Source organism: Typopeltis vanoorti, chromosome 9 (assembly GCF_054136105.1).
Source record: "Typopeltis vanoorti isolate ZY-2024b chromosome 9, IOZ_Tvanoo_1.0, whole genome shotgun sequence".
In the NCBI taxonomy this organism is placed as follows: Eukaryota; Metazoa; Arthropoda; class Arachnida; order Uropygi; family Thelyphonidae; genus Typopeltis; species Typopeltis vanoorti.
The window spans coordinates 59,010,127-59,035,864 of record NC_143557.1 but is presented as its reverse complement, the minus strand read 5'-3'; the positions used below and the strand labels follow the sequence as shown (position 1 = coordinate 59,035,864).

The following is a 25,738-nucleotide window of genomic DNA, read 5'->3' as shown; positions in this document are numbered from 1 at the left end:
TTTTTTAAATAAATTTTTATAATTCATAAAAAATAGAAAAGAACATATTCTTAGACTACCAATGTAATCTAAAATATTTCGTGAGTGGGAGTCTACCTTGCTTACTTTAAGTCTGAAGTGGTATGAAAGAAATTCCATGTTTGGTCTCTGGAGTAGGGTTCCTGAATTATGTAGAAAAAAAAAATGTATTTTTGTATTTTTTTAAATAAATTTTTATAATTAATAAAAAATAGAAAAGAACATATTCTTAGACTACCAATGTAATCTAAAATATTTCGTGAGTGGGAGTCACAGAAAAATGGATGATATATATCATCAACATTTATTTCCTGTTCCACTGCTGGACGAAGACCTTTTCAAAGTTCTCCATTAATTTCTATCTTCAGCTTTCCTATACCATTGAATTCCAGCTATCTCTTCAATCTCATTGTCACACCATGTCTTTGGTTTCCTGTAGCTCTGTTTCTTTCTGAGATATCATTCAGATACCAACTTTGTCCATTTTTGAGTGTTACATCTTGCACTATGACCAGCCCATTGCTATTTGGATCTTTTAATGGCTGTTATAATGTCTCTTACCATAATCTGAACTCTGATCCAAGTATTGCACTTTCTATCTAGATTGGTAATATCTAGTAATGATCTTTCCATTTTCTCTGGGTAATTCTCAACTTGTTGGTCAATTTTTTTGTCAATGTTTCACTTCCATGTGTCATAACTGGAAGTATACAACTGTCGAATATTTTCTTTTAAGGCCCACTTGGAATGTTTCCTTTGAGTGCTTCACAGGTTTACCAAAGGCTATCTGACCAAGTTGAATTCTGCATATAATTTCTTCTTCACAATCTCCCTCTACTGTGATCTTTTGTCCTAGGCATAAGAGGTTACTATATCCATTTCCTGGTGTTCCATTTGTATTGGCTTTTTGGTAATGCATTTATTATACATTATTTTTGTTTTGTCTTTGTTTATATCTAATCCTTTCTTATTACTTTCTGAATTCAGTGCGTATCATTTGTTGAAGGTCTTAATTTTTCTAAAAGAACAGTATTATAAGGAAATCACAGGTGATATATATAGTAGGATGATATATATATATATTTTGGGGTGCTTAAGGGTCAAAACTGTATAACTGAGAGGAGACCTCCACATAGCCTTTAAAGGAATGCGGAGAACCGACCAGGGCTTCTGACCTAATGTCCAATCCTCACCTTCTCGTGGTGCACCCTGTTGGGTATCTACTTTGATACTAAACGAACGAGGATGGGCTGGCAATTTGGGATTTAGCCGACCAAATTGTATTCTTATTGGTTAAACTAAAATAGAAAATGATGGTACAACATGACAAAATTTCATGCCGGCTGGGGCGTCGCCCGGTTAAACAAGGCCCCCGTTGTTTTCGCCAGGGAACCAGGGCGAACAGCGAAAAGTCAGCTACTGGAACAAATCTGAAAACAAACCCCAACTCAACATCACCAGAGTTAAAGATCGGTACTATCAACGTAAGAAGCCTGAATGGCAAAGAAATGGAGCTAGCTGAGGAATTAGATAAGTACCAGATCGACATAATAGGGGTGACTGAAACAAAAAAGACCAAAACTGGTGAGATCTTTCTGAGCAATAAATACAAAATGTTATATTCAGGCAATAACAATCAAGGAAAAGAAGGATTAGCCATAGTATTCAACACAAAATACGAGGCTAATCTTCTTGAATGGCAGTCAGTCTCAAGTAGAGTAATGTGGGCAAATATGAGAATGGGGAACTGGACAATGAGACTTATTTGTGCCTATGGTCCCACAGAAGATTCTACTAAGGTAGAAGTGGAGGAATTTTTTGAGGCTTTAGAAAAAGCAACTGACACAATGAAAAAGGAAAAGTTGGTCCTTGTTGGGGATCTAAATAGTAGAGTAGGAAATGATTGTGAGACATACAAAAATATTTTGGGAAAATTTGGAGAAAAGAGCAAAGCTAATAATAATGGCAAATATCTGTTGGATTTCTGCTCAGGACATGGACTGGTTATTACTAACACCATGTTCCAACATAAAAATGTGCACAAATTCACATGGAGAGAAGAGGCTAGGAATAAGAAAAGTCTCATTGACTATGTTTTTGTTGATAGTGATGTTTTCTCCCTGGTGCAGGACACCAGAGTGTACAGAGGATTTTAAATTGGAAGTGATCACTATTTAGTCTTGAGCAGGATAAAATTGAATTTCATATTGGAAAGAATAACATGTAAGAAAGTTTTAAAGCGAATAAAAGTTGAGAAGCTCTCAGATGTGAACTGTAGACTAAAATACAGAAATATTATTGAAAAGAAAATGAAAGAGTTTGAGAACAGGAATCAAACCTTGGAGATTCAGTGGCAAACTCTGAAGGAAACATTGATTGATTCTGCCAGAGAGGCATGTGGTGAGGTTGTGTGCAAAGATAAAAAAATCAGAACTCCCTGGTGGACACAGGAAGTTAAAGAGGCAGTGAAGGAAAAGAAGAAAGCATATCAAAAGTTCCTGGCAAATAAGTCAGCTTTTACTCTTACAGAATACAGAGACAAATGTAAGAAAGCTAAACACTGTGTAAAACTAGCTAAACAAAAGTCATGGGAGGACTTTGGCAAGAATATAGAAAATAAATATCAAGAAGGTGGCAAAATATTCTGGAGGTTGTTGAAGAAGCTTAGAAATGGAGGAAAGAGTGCTGTAAAAGGAATTAGAGATGATAAAGGTGAAATGAAAACAGGAGAAAAAGATATCCTTGAAGTATGGAGTAATTACTTTGAAAAACTGCTAAATGAAACAAGCAGTGATGACAGCACAGTGATAAAAAAAACACTGACCAGGCATGCAGTCAGGAAAACATATCCATACTTGAAGTAGAAAAAGCCATCAAAGGCTTGAAATGTGGAAAGGCAGCAGTAGTAGATGATATTCGACCAGAAATGCTGAAGTATGGTGGTATAAGAGTCTTACAGTGGCTGCACTGCATAGTTCAGAAAGCCTGGACAGAGGGACGAATTCCCGATGATTGGAGTAGAGCTCTCATAGTACCCATATATAAAAAGGGAAATAAAACTGAATGTGAGAATTACAGAGGTGTTTCCCTACTGAGTGTTCCTGGCAAGATCTATGCAAGTATACTTGAGAAACGGTTGAGTAGAATTGTGGAAGAAAAGCTTGGTGAAGAACAAGCTGGATTCAGGCCAAATAGAGGCTGTCAGGATCAGATCTTCACTTTACGACAAATAGTCGAGAAAGCATGGGAATATAACAAAGATCTGTATTTAAGTTTTGTCAATTTGGAAAAGGCATATGACAAGGTGCCAAGAGAGAGAAGCTATTCAATACGCTGCAGTTATATGGTGTCAATGGGGCATTATATCAAGCAATACTTAGTCTTTATTTGAGTTGTGAGTCAGCAGTTAGAATTGAAGGAAGTACAGGAAGATGGTTTAATGTTAAATCTGGTGTGAGACAAGGATGTACATTATCCCCTCTGTTATTCATTATCTATATGGATCACATTATGAAGGAATGTGGTATTAAACCTGATATCAAAATTGGAGATGTTAATGTCAGTTCTTTGCTTTATGCGGATGATGTTATACTTCTAAATAAATCCGCTACAAGTCTGCAAGATTCTCTGACTAAATTGAATAGCTGTTGTAATAGATATGGTATGAAGGTCAGCAATAAAAAGACAAAGACAATGAAAATAGGCAGAATCATTGAAAATGTCAACTGTGTTGTGAATGGAGAACCTGTGGAACAAGTAAAACATTTCAGCTACTTAGGCACAATTTTTACTGAAGATGGTGAACTAAATATAGAAATAGACAACAGAATCAGCAAAGCTGGTATCGTGGGAAGTCAATTGAATAAATTCATATGGAATAAGAAAGAAATTAGTCGGAACACTAAATTAGCTGTATATAAGACTGTGTTCAAACCAATTTTAACTTATGGATCTGAGAGCTGGGTCAGAAGTAAAACACTTGACCAAAGACTAGAGACCGCAGATATGAGAGTCCTGAGAAAGATTAGAGGCGTGAACAGATGGCATCAATGGCAATATCATATTAAAAATGAGGATATTAGGAAAGAACTTGACATTGTCAGCATCCAGGAATGCGTTAGCAGAGCTAATCTCAGATGGTATGGTCACTTAAATAGAATGGGAGAGGAAAGATTAGCAAAACAAGTGTTCTCTGCCAGGTTGGCAGGAAAACGACCCAGAGGAAGACCAAGATATAGGTGGATTGATACGGTACAAAGTGGCTTAGACGATAGAAATATAAGATCTGATAATGTTGGAGTCTTGACAAGTAACAGACTGATTTGGAGGAAAATTGTAGATAGGAAGTTAGTAATGATGTAATTTTTTCATGTAGTACTGTCATATCCTGTACACCCCTTGAGGGTACATGGCAGGAATTTGATGATGATGAACAAATAGTGCTCTTGTAAAAATAACTAAAAAGATATAAAGCAAGAAAAGGAATTTTGTTACACAGCTAGAAAAATATATATCAAAACGACAGCTAAACTTACAATAAAATACATAAATAAATAAAAGGAAATGTAAAATATAGCCGGGGGGGGGGGGGGATTTAGAATCTTGACTGATGAAAATACAGGTAATTCATTATACGCAGGATTGTGTTCTCAAGAATCAACACATATATCGAAAATGCATAAAATAGGAGGCTTATTACATGGAATAATAGAGGTTGCATTCCTAAATTGACAACATTCCAATCAATTTACCGTATATTATCGCGTATAATGTGAACCAGAAATTTTGTTTGAAAACTAGCCCTAAAATGCCGTGTCCACGTATAATGCGATCTGTTAATCTTGTTCCATAACATTATAAATAATACAATACGAATTAACGAAAGAAATATTTATTTTAAAACAAAATGTCAAAATCCTTTAAATTCTTCATCTTTTGAGTCATCAAACATTTCATTTATAAATTCATCTGTAGGGATTGCGTCATCAGTGTAGCAGTTGTCGTCATCGTCTTCATGCTCTCCATTTTGTTGTGCATCATCCTCGCTTTCATATATGACGTCATCTTCGGATCCATCCATTGAATTACTTATTCCACATTTAAGAAATGAGCATTGAATCATTTCAGATGGTGTCGAATCCCATGCTTCTTTAACCCAGCTGGTGACTAGGGTGATTTCAGGCTTCTGAAAATTCCCACCCTTTGTCATCTTCACCAAACCAGATGACATCCATTCTCTCCATTTTTCACGTAAGTGATCTTTAAACGACTTATTCAAGCTGACATCAAGCGGCTGCAAAACAGAAGTTAGACCACCCAGTATGACTGCTAGGTCTGTACGTAGCTCACATGCTTTCTCTTTGCTTGCCTCTGTTAAATGCGCCTGGAACATATCCCAGACTAGCATGCTTTGTTGACGTAGCAAGCTACCTGGATGTAAGTTCCATACTTGATCCAGCCACAATTGTACACCTTCTTCATCCATCCAACCTTTCTGATTGGCACGAACAATTACACCTGGTGGAAATTTCATATGCTTTGGAATTTTTTTCCTTTTAAATATCACTGTTGGCTTTAATTTGGTTCCGTCTGCCATGCATGCTAGAACAACGGTGAAATGCATTTTTTCATGTCCCGTTGTTTTTATGAAGACACCCTTTTCACCAACTGAGTTTATTGTTCGAGTACATGGGCGTCCCATCCATATTGCCAATTTGGGAAAGTTCATATCTGTGACACTTCCGTAATTTTATGATAAATTTATGGAAGGATTGCACTTTTTCTTCAAGCTGCTTTAGTAACTTCAGCACAATTTTTGTTCGGTGTCGTAATGTTAATGCTTTGCATTCCATAAATCTGTTGCACCACCTAGGCGAAGCAAGAAAAGATGAAATACCTGGTGCGTCCCTGAATTTACCATTCTTGAGTTGTAGAGCTCGAAAACGAATTGCATTTCTTGTTACTATAATGTCATGTTGTCGTTGCGTCAAAAATCCATTCATTTAGCTCTTCTTTGAGTTCTGGAAAGGATGCTATATTTCCACGACAGGCACGTTTCGTTTTGGGGATTTTTTCAAGACTGTCTTTTTGCTTATGCCAAAGTCTAATATTACTCTCTGCTACACCAAATTCTCTCATAGCAACACTGTTATTATGTTCTTCTGCAAACTGCACGATACGCAATTTAAATCCTGCTTCAAAAGATGAACGTGTATGTTTCTGTTGGCTCATTTTCAGGCTAGATTTGTTTAACGAATAATATTTAAAATGAACTGTGGTTAAACCGATATACCTAACTGTGCTCTATCATTCGGCGATGGAGTGCACATTGTATCTGTGCATAAAGCCAGTAATGTAAGTAGCTTTATGTGCAGTCGGTCGCCGAATGCGAGTGGGTCATAGGCATTAGGTAGTATATATTGTGTGTGTGCAAGTCTAATAAGATGTTATATTTTTTAGGATCCGCATATAATGTGACCCCTAACTTTAAGTAGTATTTTTTACCATAAATTTTTCGCATTATACGCGATAATATATGGTAATTGAAAAGGCACCTATTTTTTCATACATATCAAGGCATATGAGTAGTAAATAAAATTGTCACTACTTATAAAATAACTATTAAAATATTTCTTTATTATATAATTATAAAGAACCATATCTTCATTATCTCTTCTTTATTAAGCATTATTAAAGTTAAAAGCTCATAGGAAGTTGAAGGCTGCTTTTTCTAGAATATAAGTGGAAACCTGACTTGCACTTTTCAACTTCTGATTTTAACCTCTTGGCGTGTAACCCCCCCCCTCTTCTGCTATGTTTGCTTTAAAGAGATTTTGACATTCTTGAGCAGCAACATAATTTTCAGCTGCAGCCTCACCAGTTAGGTTGAGGTTGTGGATGTACAGTGACTCTTATAGTGGTCAACCCATGCACAGCTTGCAGAAAGATGTCACTGGTTTTCATCTTTCATCAGATCTTTATACAATTTTTTTGCTTTCTCTCATATCACCACACAAGACATGGACTTTCTGCCATTTCTGATGCTTGATGCATATTGCCAGCTTCCTCTTCATTTTTTCAGTTGCATGAGATTGAGATTTTGTTATGGAGATTTATGGATGAATTGTATCAGCATTATCACGAATGATTCTCACTGTAGAATCACTCAGTCCTGTGGTCCTTCGAATGTCAATTCATTCAACTCTCAAACTGATTCAAAACTTCCAACTTCACCTCTAAAGAATGGGATTTTCTAGACTTTTCTTCACTTGGTCTTTATTCACATTCTTCTTTCCACTTAGTTTTTTTTGTTTTTCTCTTGCCAGATATCTTGCTGAAAGAGAACAGAAGTTATTTACAGGTAAAGATAATGCCACATAGACCAGTATGGCAGTAAGGACACAAAGTGGACACTGAACCATTAAGTACAGCAGACAGAGGTAGGAAACAAGGTGCATGTGCAAAAGCTTCCCCACCTTGGATAGGAAACAGTAAAAGTTATCTAAATGAAGCCATACATATGTAAAAAATGCAGATAACAAATGTATGTATAATGAGAGTTACCTTTATATAAAACAAAGCATAACCTGGAAGAAAATATAATAATATCAGAAGTAAAAAATGAAAAATAAGATACTCTAGGAGAAATCATTTGAAATAAGGAATTATACAGAAAGCAGTAAGTAGATATTTAAAGAAAATACTCCTAAAAGTTTTGAATAAGTTTGGAATATCAAAAAACCATTAGCCCATGAAAAGATAGCTGTAATTATACATATTTATCAGAAATAAAATGTAGATAACCGACAACTATACAAGAATGAGCTTGCATCTATGTAACTGTAAGAAAGGCCAAATCAGACTGAGAGAGTTAGCTAAACAGACCAAAGTAAACTCAAAAGATTTTTTTTTTTGTTATGTAGTAAGAGGAAAAATGACTATGATAGGATGACTTTAAATAGTGCTCATGGTAGGAAGGTGACTGAACCAAAAGAAATAGTTGAGTGGCTGAGTGATCATTTTGCAAAGGTGTATCATCAGTGGAGATTTTACAGTTGCTGATGTTACAGAGACACATATCAACATTGAGGTAAATGAACAGGAGGTGTTCAGAATATTTAAAAATATGAATGTGAACACATCAGTAGGACCGGATGGCATATCAGCCAGTGTATTTTGTAAATGTGCAAAGAGTTGGCATTTCCTCTGACAAAGTTGTTCAGTCTAAGTCTCATCTCTGGAGGGGTTCCAAGGGAGGAAAGAAGGTAAGATAGTACCATTATATAAAAGTGGCTCAAAGACAGAGGTAGCAAACTACAGACCAATTAATATATTAGGAATGGTTGTTAAAGTACTGGAAAAGTTGGTGAAAGGTAAAATACAACAGTGGGTGGATAGGGATGTGATACTCTATAGTGGGCAGCATGACTTTGTAAAGGGTAGGTCCTGTCTTAATAACTTATTCACATTTTATAATAAGGTGACAGCAGAACTGGATAAAGGTAATGGCTACACCATGATACTGATATAGAACTTTTGACAAAAACTGGAGCAAATGGGAATGGATATGAGGCTGGTAGCATGGATGGGGGTGGTGGCTGACTGACAGACACCAGAGAGTAGTATATGGTGGAGTAGAATGTAGGAGAATGATGATGACGACGACTATTGGAGTACCTCAGAGTTTGGTATTATGGCCACTATTTAATTTGTATATCAATGACATAGGGAAAGATTTAAGAGGGAATATTCAGTTGTTTACTAATGATGCACAACTGGGAAGAGCTATAGTTGATAAGGAGATGCCATAAAATAATAATAAGAAGAAAAACCTGTTGGAATATTACAAGAAAAGCTAACCAAAACTAAAGGACAAACTGAACAGTGATTATGAAAAGGCATTTTGCACAGAATCAGTTTTTGCCTTAAATTATTTGAAAAGAAAGGGATGTTTCCTTTATTAACCACCCAACTGGCCACACAGATGAAATATATCAAAACTATATGCTTCATATCCATATAATTTTTCTATAATATCCAAAGGTTATGTTGACTTCAATGGATCCTTCACATCCATATAATTAAGGATGTATATACAGGCTGATACAGTGGTTAATTACAAAAAGCCTTAGATAATGTTATGAGACAAAAATTCCTTTATTAGTTGAATGAAATGTACTAAGCATTTTAGAGTCAATTCAAGAAATATATTCTATGCAAGGAATAAAGTAGCAATTAAATTAGCTAAGTTCTAGTTTAAAGAAATATTGAGGAGTATGGCAAGTCTGTATTTTATATTGTCTTTATATTTTAATATATGAATAAAATTGATAACAGTTGGAAAATAGCAGAACCTATTTGGATTTACATTAAAAGATGATTTGTGAAGATCACTAAAATCATTAAATGAAATATCAGCACAATACAGTATGAAAATATCGAGGGGGGAAAAAATCCATTCAAAGGAGAAAACCTAATAAGTAAAATAGTAATTAATAAAATATTAGAACTTGTTCTAATACTGGTTCAGATACCCGAAAAGTGCTCTGTCATATGAATGAAAATAAGACAGATATTAACATATCAAATTTCATTCATATATGTGGGTGGTCTGAAAAGTTCTCGGCCTAACAATGAAAAAACGAATTTATAATTTCAAACTTATTTTTATTTTTCAACATAATCTCCCTCAAGACTAATACATTATCCCAGCGATGCTCCAGCACCATTATCCCATCCCTGTAGTGGTTCTCAGTAATATCTGCAAAATACCCCTCTACAGCTGCAGTCACCTTGATTCGAAGAAAAACGCGAGGAAGAGTTTTAGTTTTGGAAAGAGATAGAAGTCAGAGGGAGCCAAATCTGGGGAATAAGGTAGATGTTCCAACAATTCATAGTGCAGATCTCTTAGTTTCCCATTGCCAAAACACCTTTGTGGACAAGTACATTATCCTGATGAAAGATGATTTTTTTCGTCTAGTCTGGTTAAAAGATCGGAATAATATTCCCTGGTTATTATTTTACCCTTTTCAAGATAATTAATAAACAAAATGCTTTAGCATCCCAAAACACCAATACCATGACCGTGTCTTCTTTGGCACTGAACAATCAGCTTCTGTCCACTGTTTTGATTGCTGTTTGGATTCTGGTGTGTACTGGTGAATCCAAGTCTCATCCATAGTAATAAATTGATTCACAAAATCAGTTTTATTCTCCAAGTTAAAAACACTCCAAGCACTGTTCAGATATTTCATGCGAGTGCGTTTTTGATCTGCATGGCACCCATCTTGCGCAAAGCTTTTTCATTTCCAATTCTTCATGCAAAATGTGTCCTACAAGTTCTTTTGAAATGCTTATAGTCTCAGCAATTTCATGCACTTTGACTCGCTGGTCATTCAGTACCATGTCACGCACTGATCAATGATTTCTGGTATTATACTTTTTGGACGTCCTTCACGTGGTTCATCTTCAAGTCTGGTATGGTCACATTTAAACTCGACAGCCCATTTCTTAATTGTCAAAAATGAAGGAGAAGAGTGCCCATAAACTTATGAACTTCGAATGAATTTCTTTTGGCATTAAATCCTCTTTTACAAAGAATTTTATAGCTGCACAATATTCAATTTTATCCATTTCAAGGGATACAGACAACATTTTTGATTCAGACAGCTGTATAAAACAAACTACTTGATAGAATAACTTGCAATTTCACACAGATGCTTATGACAGATGTATGAACTTAGAAAAAAAATTTTTTTGCCGATTGTGTTGCAATTTATGGTTGAGGCCGAGAACTTTTCAGACCACCTATGTAAATGGCATAATGAATAATATACTTAAATGATACATTTAAGTATATTATTCATTATGCCATTAAAAACATTTATGCCATTATTACTACAAAAAATGTAATAGAATCAGAGTATATAATATCCTGTATAAACCAAAACATGGCCTTAAAAAAATTTAGAATGCCTGTATAGCCCTGTGGAAATGCTGTTTGCATTCATGGTGCCAGGCTGTCCAACGAAAATGCATTCTAAGTTTGTTTTTAGTTACTGACTAGAAGAACTTTTCCAAGCCTTTCTTCACCTGGTTCCCCTGGCATGGACAAGTAGGGAAATTCATGTATTTAATCCTTAGAAAAAAAAAATTTTGCCGATTGTGTTGCAATTTATGGTTGAGGCCGAGAACTTTTCAGACCACCTACGTAAATGGCATAATGAATAATATACTTAAATAATACATTTAAGTATATTATTCATTATGATTACTACAATGCAAAAAAGCAACTGTAGAGATGGTGAGGTGACACTTGTTAGCAATTCTGTTTAAAATTAGTGATAGTCTTGGGTCCTTCAGTCTCTTAAAAGATAACAGTCGAAACAGCCTTGCCTATTCCTTTTGGGCAATAAAAAGTATTAGCAAATTTATTTATTTTAACAAATTCAAAGTGAAGAAATAAAATTTCTTAAAACAACTGGAGATACTAGATTGAACCATGAAATAGATGCACAAATTTTTATAATCTCTGAATATAAAACCAATAAATTACTATAAACAAAAATGGATAGAACATCTAAAGCAAATGAATGGTAATAGGCAACTATAAAATTATTATATATAGTTGATCACTATAGCAAAAATACCAATAGTCCTGACTAAAGCTATAGGTACAATCCCATGCTAAAAGAAATTGATTATAGCAAACTATTCTTGTGGTCCCTTCAAGTTTGCTATAGTGAGACTGAAGTCAACTATATACAGTATGAATAAAATGGAAAAAAAATTATGGAAACAACCATCACATTAGAGTAACAACTTCAATGTAATATAAACCGGAATATAAATTCTGGTTTACTGAATTAAAGTGCTACTGTAACACAGTCTATAATTTTATTATAATGACTGCTGATCAGTAACTATGAAAGAATGGAAAAAAAGAAGAGTAGAAGAAACCAAGAAAGTAATATCATGAGAATATGCCACTTGGATTAAATCCATGATAGAGAGACAAAAAGACAACAACACAATTAAAATTTCATAACAGGTTTCTAATGAACAACTTACTTTCAGAGTTCTATTATTTGTTAGGTCTAATAATCAAAATCATAAAACTTCTGAAGTATTCATAACTGCAACAAACACCTTTTTCTTGAATTTTAAATTAAAAACATCTTAAATTCGTTCTGCTTACATCTTGCATATTAATAATGCCAAGTTCTTTTCTGATATCTTTGTTTTTAATATGGTTCTGTCTTTGCCATCTGTTCACTTTCCTAATTTTTCTCAGAACTCATATTTGTAGATTCTAGTATTTGCATCTGTTTTTATTTCTAATCCAACTCTCAGATCCATAAGTTAAAAATTATTTGATCCCTGCCTTGTATATTGCTAGTTTGGTATTTTGGCTAATTTCTTTGTTTTATTATGTCTGTTTATTCACCTAGCTTTCTACCCAGTTAACCTTACTTATCTTTTATCTATTTGCATATTTAATTTATAGTAACTAAAAACTATATCATCATCATCATTAAATTCCTACCATGTACCCTCAAGGGGTGTACAGGATATGATAGTACTACATAAAAAATTTACATCATCACTAACTTCCTATCTACAATTTCCTCCAAATCAGTCTGTTACTTGTCAAGACTCCAACATTACCAGATCTTATATTTCTATCATCTAAGGCACTTTGTACCGTATCAATCCACCTATATCTTTGTCTTCCTCTGGGTCGTTTTCCTGCCAACTTAGCAGAGAACACTTGTTTAGCTAATCTTTCCTCACTCATTCTGTTTAAGTGACTATACCACCTGAGATTAGCTCTGCTAACGCATTCCTGGATGCTGACAATGTCAAGTTCTTTCCTAATATTCTCGTTTTTAATATGATATTGCCATTGATGCCATCTGTTCACGACTCTAATCTTTCTCAGGACTCTCATATCTGCTCTCTCTAGTCTTTGGTCAAGTGTTTTACTTCTGACCCAGCTCTCAGATCCATAAGTTAACACTGGTTTCAACTGTCTTGTAAGTTAATCACTGTCTTGTATACAGCTAATTTCGTGTTCCGACTAATTTCTCTCTTATTCCATATGAATTTATTCAATTGACTTCCTACCATACCAGCTTTGTTAATTCTGTTGTCTATTTCCATATTTAATTTACCATCTTCAGTAAAAATCGTGCCTAAGTAGCTGAAATGTTTTACTTGTTCCACAGGTTCTCCATTCACAACACAGTTGACATTTTCAATGATTCTGCCTATTTTCATTGTCTTTGTCTTTTTGACCTTCATACCATATCTATTACAACAGTTATTCAATTTAGTCAGAGAATCTTGCAGATTTGTAGCAGATTTATTTACAAGTATAACATCGTCCACACAAAGCAAAGAGCAGACATTAACATCTCCAATTTTGATATCCTGTTTAATACCACTTTTCTTCATAATGTGATCCATATAGATAATGAATAACAAAGGGGAAAATGTACATTCTTATCTCACACCAGATTTAACATTAAACCATCTTCCTGTACTTCCTTCAATTCTAACTGCTGACTTACAACTCAAATAAAGACTAAGTATTGCTTGATATAATGCCCCATTGACACCATATAACTGTTGCGTATTGAATAGCTTCTCTCTTGGCACCTTCTCATATGCCTTTTACAAATAAACAAAACTTAAATATAGATCTCTGTTATGTTCCCATGCTTTCTCGACTATATGCCATAAAGTGAAGATCTGATCCTGACAGCCTCTATTTGACCTGAACCCAGCTTGTTCTTCACCAAGTTTTTCTTCCACAATTCTTCTTAACCGTTTCTCAAGTATACTTGCATATATCTTACCAGGAACACTCAATAGGAATATACCTCTGTAATTCTCACATTCAGTTTTATTTCCCTTTTTATATATGGGTACTATTAGAGCTCTACTCCAATCATCTGGAATCCGTCCCTCTGTCCAGGCTTTCTGAACTATGCAGTGCAGCCACCGTAAGACTTTTATACCACCATACTTCAGCATTTCTGGTCGAATATCATCTACTCCTGCTGCCTTTCCACATTTCAAGCCTTTGATGGCTTTTTCTACTTCAAGTATGGATATGTATTCCTGACTGTATGCCTGAGCAGTGTTTTTTATCACTGTGCTGTCATCACTGCTTGTTTCATTTAGCAAATTTTCATAGTAATTACTCCATACTTCAAGGATATCTTTTTCTCCTGTTTTCATGTCACCTTTATCATCTCTAACTCCTTTTACAGCACTCTTTCCTTCATTCCTAAGCTTCTTCATCAACCTCCAGAATATTTTCCACCTTCTTGATATTTATATCCTATGTTCTTGCCAAAGTCCTCCCATGACTTTTGTTTAGCTAGTTTTACAGAGTGTTTAGCTTTCTTACATTTGTCTCTGTATTCTCTAAGAGCACAAGCTGACTTATTTGCCAGGAACTTTTGGTATGCTTTCTTCTTTTCCTTCACTGCCTCTTTAACTTACTGTGTCCACCATGGAGTTCTAATTTTTCTATCCTTGCAGACAACTTCACCACATGCCTCTCTAGCTGAATCAATCGGTGCTTTCTTCATGGCTTGCCACTGAATCTCCAAGGTTTGTTTCTTGTTCTCAAACTCTTTCATTTTTCCTTCAATAATCTTTCTGTATTTTAGTCTAAAGTTCACATCTGAGAGCTGCTCAACTTTTATTCGCTTTAAAACTTTCTTACATGTTATTCTTTTCGATATGAAATTCAATTTTATCCTGCTCAAGACTAAACAGTGATCACTTCCAATTTCATATCCTCTGTACACTCTGGTGTCCTGCACCAGGGAGAAAACATCACTATCAACAATAACATAGTCAATGAGACTTTTCTTATTCCTTGCCTCTTCTCTCCATGTGAATTCGTGCACATTTTCATGTTGGAACATGGTGTTAGTAATAACCAGTCCGTGTCCTGAGCAGAAATCCAACAGATATTTGCTATTATTATTAGCTTTGCTCTTTTCTCCAAATTTTCCCAAAAAATTTTTGTATGTCTGACAATCACTTCTTACTCTGCTATTTAAATCCCCAACAAGGACCAACTTTTCCTTTTTCATTGTGTCAGTAGCTTTCTCTAGCGCCTCAAAAAATTCCTCCACTTCTACTTTAGTAGAACCTTCTGTGGGACCATAGGCACAAATAAGTCTCATTGTCCAGTTCCCTATTCTGATATTTGCCCAAATCACTCTACTTGAGACTGACTGCCATTCAAGAAGATTAGCCTCGTATTCTGTGTTGAATACTATGGCTACTCCTTCTTTTTCTTGATTGTTATTGCCTGAATATAACATTTTGTATTTATTGCTCAGAAAGATCTCACCAGTTTTTATCTTTTTTGTTTCAGTCACCCCTATTATGTCGATCTGGTACTTATCTAATTCCTCATCTAGCTCCATTTCTTTGCCATTCAGGCCTCTTATGTTGATAGTACCGATCTTTAACTCTGGTGATGTTGAGTTGGGGTGTGTTTTCAGATTTGTTCCAGTAACTGAATTTTCGCTGTTCGCTCTGGTTCCCTGGTGAAAACAACAGGGGCTTTGTTTAACTGGGCGACGCCCCAGCTGGCATGAAATTTTGTCATGTTGTACCATCATTTTGTATTTTGGTTTAACAAATATAAATATAATTTGGTTGGCTAAATTCCAAATTGCCAGTTCATCCTCGTTCGTTCAGTATCCAGGTAGATACCCAACAGAGTGTACCATGAGGCGAGGATTGGACAGAGAACTGACCAGGTCAGAAGCCCTGGTCGGTTCTCTACATTCCTTTAAAGGCTATGTGGAGGTCTCCTCTCAGTTATACAGCTTTGACCCTTAAGCACCCCCCAAAAACTATATATATATTTTTAATGTGAATCCTACCACAGAAGATTACAAATCTATATTTCAATACTGTTTTCAAAAATTACATAATCTAGAAACTTTGCTCTAGAAAAAAAGGTAGCATTTTAAGCCTCTTGAAGTGAGATGTCTTTTCTGCACACCTATTGAATCCAAGACACCTAACAAATGCAGAAGTCGGCTGACTCCTGTAGACCAGATCTGGAACCTTCGGGTGTCTAAGTTGCCTACTATGTTATTTTATCACTTCTGGGGTTAGCAGCCCCATTAGGGTTTGTTCCTTTTTCCAAAGCAGAATAAGGACCCTCTCTCACTTAGGGAGGAACCATGGAACTCGACTTCTATGATTGATCTTCTTCTTGACTTAGATGGCTTACTGCTGCAGAGCTTTGATAAGTTCCTCTGCCTATCTTGCAAAATTAATAGATCTACTTTTGTTTATCAAATGTTTACTACCGTATCTTCACCAATCAAGAAAATTGTTCATTCCAAAGAGGGAATATGCATCTGTATTGTACCATCTAGTTACAATTGCTCCTGTTCTCTGACCTTTTTTCATAGTGTTACCTAAACGTCTTCAGTCATACATCCAACATGATGAGAGCCTTCATTCCTGCAGATAACTGCACTGAGAATATCTTCATTCTTTCCTCTTTTCTCTCTGAATCCCAATGCCTCTCTTTATGGCATCTCTCAACCTCCAAAAGGCCTTTGACAGTGTCTCCATTCAAGCTATACTTCAAGCTCTGTTGAATGATGTTCCGAGTTTTTCTCACCTACATAACAGATTCACTCTGCTAATTCCCTTACTGTCATCCTAGACTTCGACATTCATTCTAGCACTTGTATGCCAAGGAAATCTCTCTCTCCTGTTTTCTTCAATTGTGTCATTGATCGAGTTGCTTTGCTTTCTTCCAAGCCATATTGGCTACTCTCTCTCTCTCTCTCTCTCTTGACATAACCACTGTTAATGCTATGGCATTCGATCGATCACCTTATATTCATATACTCTACTAGAAAAGGTTTGTGGGTACTCCTCAACCAAGCTGTTGACTTTTTTCAAGTGCAAGGCCTAAACATCAATATGTTCAATGTCCCTTCAGATAGAGATGAGAAATTGAAGGTTGAGAACTTTGAATTTTCTTTGCATGACATATCCTTGCATTGTCTTGGTTCTGAATATACCTTGGTGTTCTCTTCTCTCTAACAGGCCATTCCTCTTTCCCATTCACTCTAGGATATTTTCTCTCCGTAAACCTCCGCTTAACCCTCAGCAGAGGCTCTTCTTTCTGAACTATTTTTTATCCCTAGATTCTGCCATACATTAGTTCAAGGTAAAGTCTCTTTCTCAGTATTATCCCAATGGATGTAGCAGTGTGTTTTGAGCATAATTCAGAAGCTATATTATGAATATTCTTCTGATATTGTTTTAGTGATATTTTGGTCATTATGGCGCTTATCAAAACTGCCATATCATCATCATCATCAAATTCCTGCCATGTACCCTCAAGGGGGTGTACAGGATATGATAGTACTACATGAAAAAAATTACATCATTATTAATTTCCTATCTACAATTTTCCTCCAAATCAGTCTGTTACTTGTCAAGACTCCAACATTATCAGATCTTATATTTCTATCGTCTAAAGCACTTTGTACCGTATCAATCCACCTATATCTTGGTCTTCCTCTGGGTCGTTTTCCTGCCAACCTGGCAGAGAACACTTGTTTTGCTAATCTTTCCTCTCCCATTCTGTTTAAGTGACCATACCACCTGAGATTAGCTCTGCTAACACATTCCTGGATGCTGACAATGTCAAGTTCTTTCCTAATATCCTCGTTTTTAATATGATATTGCCATTGATGCCATCTGTTCATGCCTATAATCTTTCTCAGGACTCTCATATCTGTGGTCTCTAGTCTTTGGTTACCGTATCAATCCGCCTATATCTTGGTCTTCCTCTGGGTCGTTTTCCTGCCAACCTGGCAGAGAACACTTGTTTTTGCTAATCTTTCTTCGCCCATTCTGTTTACGTGACCATACCACCTGAGATTAGCTCTGCTAACACATTCCTGGATGCTGACAATGTCAAGTTCTTTCCTAATATCCTCGTTTTTAATATGATATTGCCATTGATGCCATCTGTTCACGCCTCTAATCTTTCTCAGGACTCTCATATCTGTGGTCTCTAGTCTTTGGTTAAGTGTTTTACTTCTGACCCAGCTCTCATATCCATAAGTTAAAACTGGTTTGAACACTTAAACGTGTGGACAGACTTATGTGTTCGTCGAACATGTTGTTTATTATTTTAACGGTATAATAGAACACAGAAACTAAGTAAATAATTAATTTATTAACTTGATGCTGATATTTCGCTGGTATTATAACCAGCATCTTCAGAGCACAAAAACAATGTTTGTCACGATACACGAGACTAAAACAACATGGTGTTCTTAAACAAAATTGTAGCAGCAACACAAAGACTAGAGTCCTGATTTTGGCACCCTCTATCTGAGGGGGAAAAAAAAAAAAAAAAAAAAAATATATATCATATATTACTAGAGTCCTAGAAAAGTGCTAGTTTTTTCTTAATATGACTGTCTCCCAGATCTTCGGCAAGTTAATACAACCATATTTGTTGAGATTTGGAGTGTGTTTTAGTGCTTCTGTCGCCTCTAAGAACAATCTCTCTGATTTATACGGGTTTCTGTGTAGTACTTTCATGGTCTGCTAGGCCCGACTTCTCATAATGATAATTCCGGACGTATCGTTTATGTTCGCTGATGCGGATATTCACAGTTCTTCCTGTTTGACCGTAGTAGGCTTGATTGCATGAGCAGGGCACTTTGTAGACTCCTGAATGTGATAAAGGAGGAATGCTGTCCTTGGGTGAGCGGATGCGCGTGGCTAATTTGCTACATGGTCTGAATGTAGTGCGTAGTTTATGTTTATTGAGAATTCTTGAGATCTTTTCGGATGTGCCTTTAATGTAAGGGATGGTGACTGTTTTGTTGTAGTTCTCTGTGGTGGATGGTGGGAGGGGTTTCTTAGGAGTGTTTAGTATTTTGTTTATTTTATGTGGATTGTAGCCGTTGGCCAAGAAGGTGTGACGTAAGTGAGTCAGTTCAGCAGTAAGAGCCTTGTCATTGGAACAGATTGCTCTCGTTCTATGGGTTAGCGTTTTTAATATGCCATATTGTTGAGAAGGATGATGGTGTGATTGTTTGTGTAAGTATCTGCCTGTATGTGTGGGTTTTCTAAAAACTGAAAATGATGAGGAACCATCTGGGAGACGTGTGATGAGTGTATCCAGGAAGGGCAGACAGTTGTTGGCTTCTAGTTCCATAGTAAAGTGGATTTTTGGATGTTGGCTATTTAAATGCGCTAAGAATATTTTCAATGTCTCAGGGCCATGTGGCCAAATAGCAAGCACATCATCAACATAGCGTAGCCAAAGTGTTGGTTTGAGAGTGGCTGTATTGATTGCTTGTTTTTCCAGGTGTTCTATGTAAAAGTTGGCCCGTATAAATCAGAGTGATTGTTCTTAGAGGCGGCAGAAGCCCTAAAACACACTCCAAATCTCAACAGATATGGCTGTATTAACTTGCCGAAGATCTGGGAGACAGTCATATTAAGAAAAAACTAGCACTTTTCTATGACTCTAGTAATATATGATATCTTTTTTTTTTTTTTCCTCTTCAGATAGAGGGCGCCAAAATCAGGACTCTAGTCTTTGTGTTGCTGCTACAATTTTGTTTAAGTACACCATGTTTTAGTCTCGCGTATTGTGACAAACAGTGTTTTTGTGCTCTGAAGATGCTGGTTATAATACCAGCGAAATATCAGCATCAAGTTAATAAATTAATTATTGACTTAGTTTCTGTGTTCTATTATACCGTTAAAATAATAAACAACATGGTTTGAACACTGTCTTGTATACAGCTAATTTAGTGTTCCGACTAATTTCTCTCTTATTCCATATGAATTTATTCAATTGACTTCCCACCATACCAGCTTTGCTGATTCTGTTGTCTATTTCTATATTTAATTTACCATCTTCAGTAAAAATCGTGCCTAAATAGCTGAAATGTTTTACTTGTTCCACAGGTTCTCCATTCAAAACACAGTTGACATTTTCAATGATTCTGCCTATTTTCATTGTCTTTGTCTTTTTATTGCTGACCTTCATACCATATCTATTACAACAGCTATTCAATTTATTCGGCGAATCTTGCAGACCTGTAGCAGATTTATTTAGAAGTATAACATCGTCTGCATAAAGCAAAGAGCTGACGTTAACATCTCCAATTTTGATATCATGTTTAATACCACTTTCCTTCATAATGTGATCCATATAGATAATGAATAACAGAGGGGATAATGTACATCCTTGTCTCACACCAGATTTAACATTAAACCATCTTCCTGTACTTCCTTCAATTCTAACTGCTGACTTACAACTCAAATAAAAACTAAGTATTGCTTGATATAATGCCCCATTGACACCATATAACTGCAGCGTATTGAATAGCTTCTCTCTTGGCACCTTGTCATATGCCTTTTCCAAATCGATAAAACTTAAATACAGATCTTTGTTATATTCCCATGCTTTCTCGACTATTTGTCGTAAAGTGAAGATCTGATCCTGACAGCCTCTATTTGGCCTAAATCCGGCTTGTTCTTCACCAAGCTTTTCTTCCACAATTCTTCTCAACCGTTTCTCAAGTATACTTGCATAAATCTTGCCAGGAACACTCAGTAGGGAAATATCTCTTGTAATTGTCACATTCAGTTTTATTTCCCTTTTTATATATGGGTACTATGAGAGCTCTACTCCAATCATCGGGAATTTGTCCCTCTGTCCAGGCTCTCTCAACTATGCGATGCAGCCACCGTAAGACTCTTATACCACCATACTTCAGCATTTCTGGTCGAATATCATCTACTCCTGCTGCCTTTCCACATTTCAAGCCTTCGATGGCTTTTTCTACTTCAAGCATGGATATGTATTCCTGATTGTATGCTTATTGAGTGTTTTTTACCACTGCGCTATCACTGCTTGTTTCATTTAGCAATTTTTCGAAGTAATTACTCCATACTTCAAGGATATCTTTTTCTCCTGTTTTCATGTCACCTTTATCATCTCTAACTCTTTTACAGCACTCTTTCCTCCATTTCTAAGCTTCTTCAACAACCTCCAGAATATCTTACCACCTTCTTGATATTTATTTTCTATGTTCTTGCCAAAGTTCTCCCATGATTTTGTTTAGCTAGTTTTACACAGTGTTTAGCTTTCTTACATTTGTCTCTGTATTCTGTAAGAGTAAAAGCTGACTTATTTGCCAGGAACTTTTGATATGCTTTCTTCTTTTCCTTCACTGCCTCTTTAACTTCCTGTGTCCACTAGGGAGTTCTGATTTTTTTATCCTTACAGACAACCTCACCACATGCCTCTCTGGCAGAATCAATCAATGTTTTCTTCAGAGTTTGCCACTGAATCTCCAAGGTTTGATTCCTGTTCTCAAACACTTTCATTTTTTCTTCAATAATCTTTGTGTATTTTAGTCTACAGCTCACATCTGAGAGCTGCTCAACTTTTATTCACTTTAAAACTTTCTTACATGTTATTCTTTTCAATATGAAATTCAATTTTATCCTGCTCAAGACTAAATAGTGATCACTTCCAATTTCAAATCCTCTGTACACTCTGGTGTCCTGCACCAGGGAGAAAACATCACTATCAACAATAACATAGTCAATGAGACTTTTCTTATTCCTAGCCTCTTCTCTCCATGTGAATTTGTGCACATTTTTATGTTGGAACATGGTGTTAGTAATAACCAGTCCATGTCCTGAGCAGAAATCCAACAGATATTTGCCATTATTATTAGCTTTGCTCTTTTCTCCAAATTTTCCCAAAATATTTTTGTATGTCTTACAATCATTTCCTACTCTACTATTTAGATCCCCAACAAGGACCAACTTTTCCTTTTTCATTGTGTCAGTTGCTTTTTCTAAAGCCTCAAAAAATTCCTCCACTTCTACCTTAGTAGAACCTTCTGTGGGACCATAGGCACAAATAAGTCTCATTGTCCAGTTCCCCATTCTCATATTTGCCCACATTACTCTACTTGAGACTGACTGCCATTCAAGAAGATTAGCCTTTTATTTTGTGTTGAATACTATGGCTACTCCTTCTTTTCCTTGATTGTCATTGCCTGAATATAACATTTTGTATTTATTGCTCAGAAAGATCTCACCAGTTTTGGTCTTTTTTGTTTCAGTCACCCCTATTATGTCGATCTGGTACTTATCTAATTCCTCAGCTAGCTCCATTTCTTTGCCATTCAGGCTTCTTACGTTGATAGTACCAATCTTTAATTCTGGTGATGTTGAGTTGGGGTTTGTTTTCAGATTCGTTCCAGTAGCTGACTTTTCGCTGTTCGCCCTGGTTCCCTGGCGAAAACAACGGGGGCCTTGTTCAACCGGGCGACGCCCCAGCCGGCATGAAATTCTGTCATGTTATTAATTTGTTTAAATTTACATTGTAATTTGTATTTAATTATTTGTAATAATTAAAATTTTTTTATGACTAACATCATGTGATCACAGTTTATAATGTTTTATGATATGTGTGTGGAAACTTTCTGAAACTTTATCATCTTACTCTAGTGTGATTATATTAAGTGGCACATGCTGTATAAACATATATTGAATAAAAGAATACAGGGGGTCCTCAAGTTATGTCGGAGATGCATTCCTACGGACCGATGTAAGACGATATTCGATGCAAGTCAGAATTACCATAGCTTAAGTTACTTACCTAACCTAAAACACCCTAAAGTCATACGTATATATATCAAGAAAGAGAACTAGGCCATAGGAAAATGAAAGGGAGAACATAATTACTGTATAGTACAGAAAAATGACAAAAATGAAACTGTACATTCTGTACAGGATGCTAACTTTATCCTTGATAATAGTTCCGACTGTGGTACGACTTAAGTTCAACTCGTGGCCGATGTTCATTGGCGTTTCTCCCTTTTTTGCCCTTTTAGGAAGTTAAAGAGGCAGTGAAGGAAAAGAAGAAAGCATATCAAAAGTTCCTGGCAAATAACTCAGCTTTTGCTCTTAGAGAAGAGACAAATGTAAGAAAGTGAAACACCGTGCAAAACTAGCTAAACAAAAGTCATGGGAGGACTTAGGTAAGAAGGTAGAAATTAAATATCAAGAAGGTGGTAAGATATTCTGGAGGTTGTTGAAGAAGCTTAGGAATGGAGGAAAGAGTGCTGTAAAAGGAGTTAGAGATGATAAAGGTGACATACGGGGGAAAAGATATCCTTGAAGTATGGAGTAAGTACTTCGAAAAATTGCTAAATGAAACAAGCAGTGATAGCACGGTGGTAAAAAACATTCAACAGGCATACAGTCAGGAATACATATCCATACTTGAAGTAGAAAAAGCCATCAAAAGCTTGAAATGTGGAAAGGCAGCAGGAGTAGATGATTTTCGATCAGAAATGCTGAAGTATGGTGGTATAAAAGTCTTACGGTGGCTGCACTGCATAGTTGAGTGAGCCTGGACAGAGGGACGAATTCCCGATGATTGGAGTAGAGCTCTAATAGTACCCATATATAAAAAGGGAAATAAAACTGAATGTGAGAATTACAGAGGTATTTCTCTACTGAGTGTTCCTGGCAAGATCTATGCAAGTATACTTGAGAAACAGTTGAGAAGAATTGTGGAAGAAAAGGTTGGGTGAAGAACAAGCTGGATTCAGGCCAAATAGAGGCTGTTAGGATCAGATCTTCACTTTACGACAAATAGTGGAGAAACCATGGGAATTAACAAAGATCTGTATTTAAGTTTTGTCGATCTGGAAAAGGCATATGACAAGTTGCCAAGAGAGAAGCTATTCAATATGCTACAGTTATATGGTGTCAATGGGGCATTGTATCAAGCAATACTTAGTCTTTATTTGAGTTGTAAGTCAGCAGTTAGAATTGAAGGAAGTTCAGGGAGATGGTTTAATGTTAAATCTATTGTGAGACAAGGATGTACATTATCCCCTCTGTTATTCATTATCTATATGGCTCCCATTATGAAGAAAAGTGGTAATTCATTATATCAGAATTGGTGATGTTAATGTCAGCTCTTTGCTTTATGCAGATGATGTTATACTTCTAAATAAATCCGCTACAACTTTGCAAGATTCCCTGACTAAATTGAATAACTGTTGTAATAGATATGGTATGAAGGTCAGCATTAAAAAGACAACGACAATGAAAATAGGCAGAATCATTGAAAATGTCAACTGTGAATGGGGAACTGTGGAACAAGTAAAACATTTCACCCACTTAGGCATGATTTTTACTGAAGATGGTAAATTAAATATGGAAGTAGACAACAGAATCAACAAAGCTGGTATGGCAGGCAGTCAATTGAATAAATTCATATGTAATAAGAGAGAAATTAGCTGTATACAAGACAGTGTTCAAACCAGTTTTAACTTATGGATCTGAGAGCTGGGTCAGAAGTAAAGCACTTAACCAAAGACTAGAGACTACAGATATGAGAGTCCTGAGAAAGATTAGAGGCTTGAACAGATGGCATCAATAGCAATATCATATTAAGAACGAGGATATTATGGAAGAACTTGGCAGTTGGCATCCAGGAATGCGTTAGCAGAGCTAATCTCAGGGTATGGTCTCTTGAACAGAATCGGCGAGGAAAGATTAGTAAGACGTGTTCTCTGCCAGGTTGGCAGGAAAACGACCCAGAGGAAGACCAAGATATAAGGTGGATTGATACGCTACGTAGTGCCTTAGACGATAGAAATATAAGATCTGATAATGTTGGAGTCTTGACAAGTAACAGACTGATTTGGAGGAAAATTGTAGATAGGAAGTTAGTGATGATGTAAATTTTTCATGTAGTACTATCATATCCTGTACACCACTTGAGGGTACATGTCAGGAATTTGATAATGTCTAATTTCATTTCTAATGTAATGGCTTTCCTTTTCTTTGACATACTGCCATCAGAAGAGTCTGCATTGCGTTTGGGAGCCATATTGAAGGGTAAAAAGTCACAAAACACAAAAGTGAGAGAGAGCGGTTGTAAACAAAGCACGTGGTACCCAAAGAGTGTATCCTGGACCCAAGCAATGGCACGTAACAGCGTATTCTTTCGCCGTGCTCACAAACAAGTTCGCCTGCGACGTTTGAATTTTACGTCGCGTTTCTTCAAGTCAAAATTAATTTTTTAAATGATTTATGGGATTACCGTCGTAAAGTCGAAACAACGTAGGTCGAGGACCCCCCCCCTGTTTAGCCCATTGATGTTTTATTGTCATTGTTTACATATATTATTTAAATTTGTGTCTTATTCATCATTTAAATGCTGTTGTTTTACTCTTGTTTTTTAGGTCTTCAAGTCAAGGAGCTGAAATAAGTACCCGCTATTTGAATAAATAAAATATGTAAAGAAATTATGTTTGTTGTCTTATTTGAATTCTACCTTAATTTGATGTGCATTCACTGGCTGTAATATATTTATCTTTAAATGCTAGATAATAATTTTCTATAAAGATTAAAAGTAACTTGTTTACTGAGGTGTTGAATTATTGAAGACATTATTTCATTCCACATATTCTTAATGTTGTCCTGTTTTATGTACATTGTGTATATGGATACCTCTCATATGCTTTGTGTGCTGTTTCATTTCTGGATTTTTAAAATATACTCAGCAAGTTCAACTTAAGACTATGTATAATTTTGCATTTCTTGATAATGAAAAGAATTCTGAATTGGCAAGGTTGGA

General features: G+C 35.9%; 1 protein-coding gene across 1 annotated transcript in view; it reads left to right on the top strand.

Annotated features, from left to right (window-relative positions):
* RpL38 (ribosomal protein L38) overlaps positions 1–25,529 on the top strand; it is a 50,320-nt gene extending 24,791 nt beyond the window's left edge. The window contains exon 5 of the mRNA XM_090397919.1: positions 25,344–25,529. Within this exon, the coding sequence (XP_090254045.1) occupies positions 25,344–25,369 (26 nt within the window). The 3' untranslated portion in view covers positions 25,370–25,529. The remainder of the gene's footprint in view (positions 1–25,343) is intronic.
* Positions 25,530–25,738: the final 209 nt, after the last annotated feature.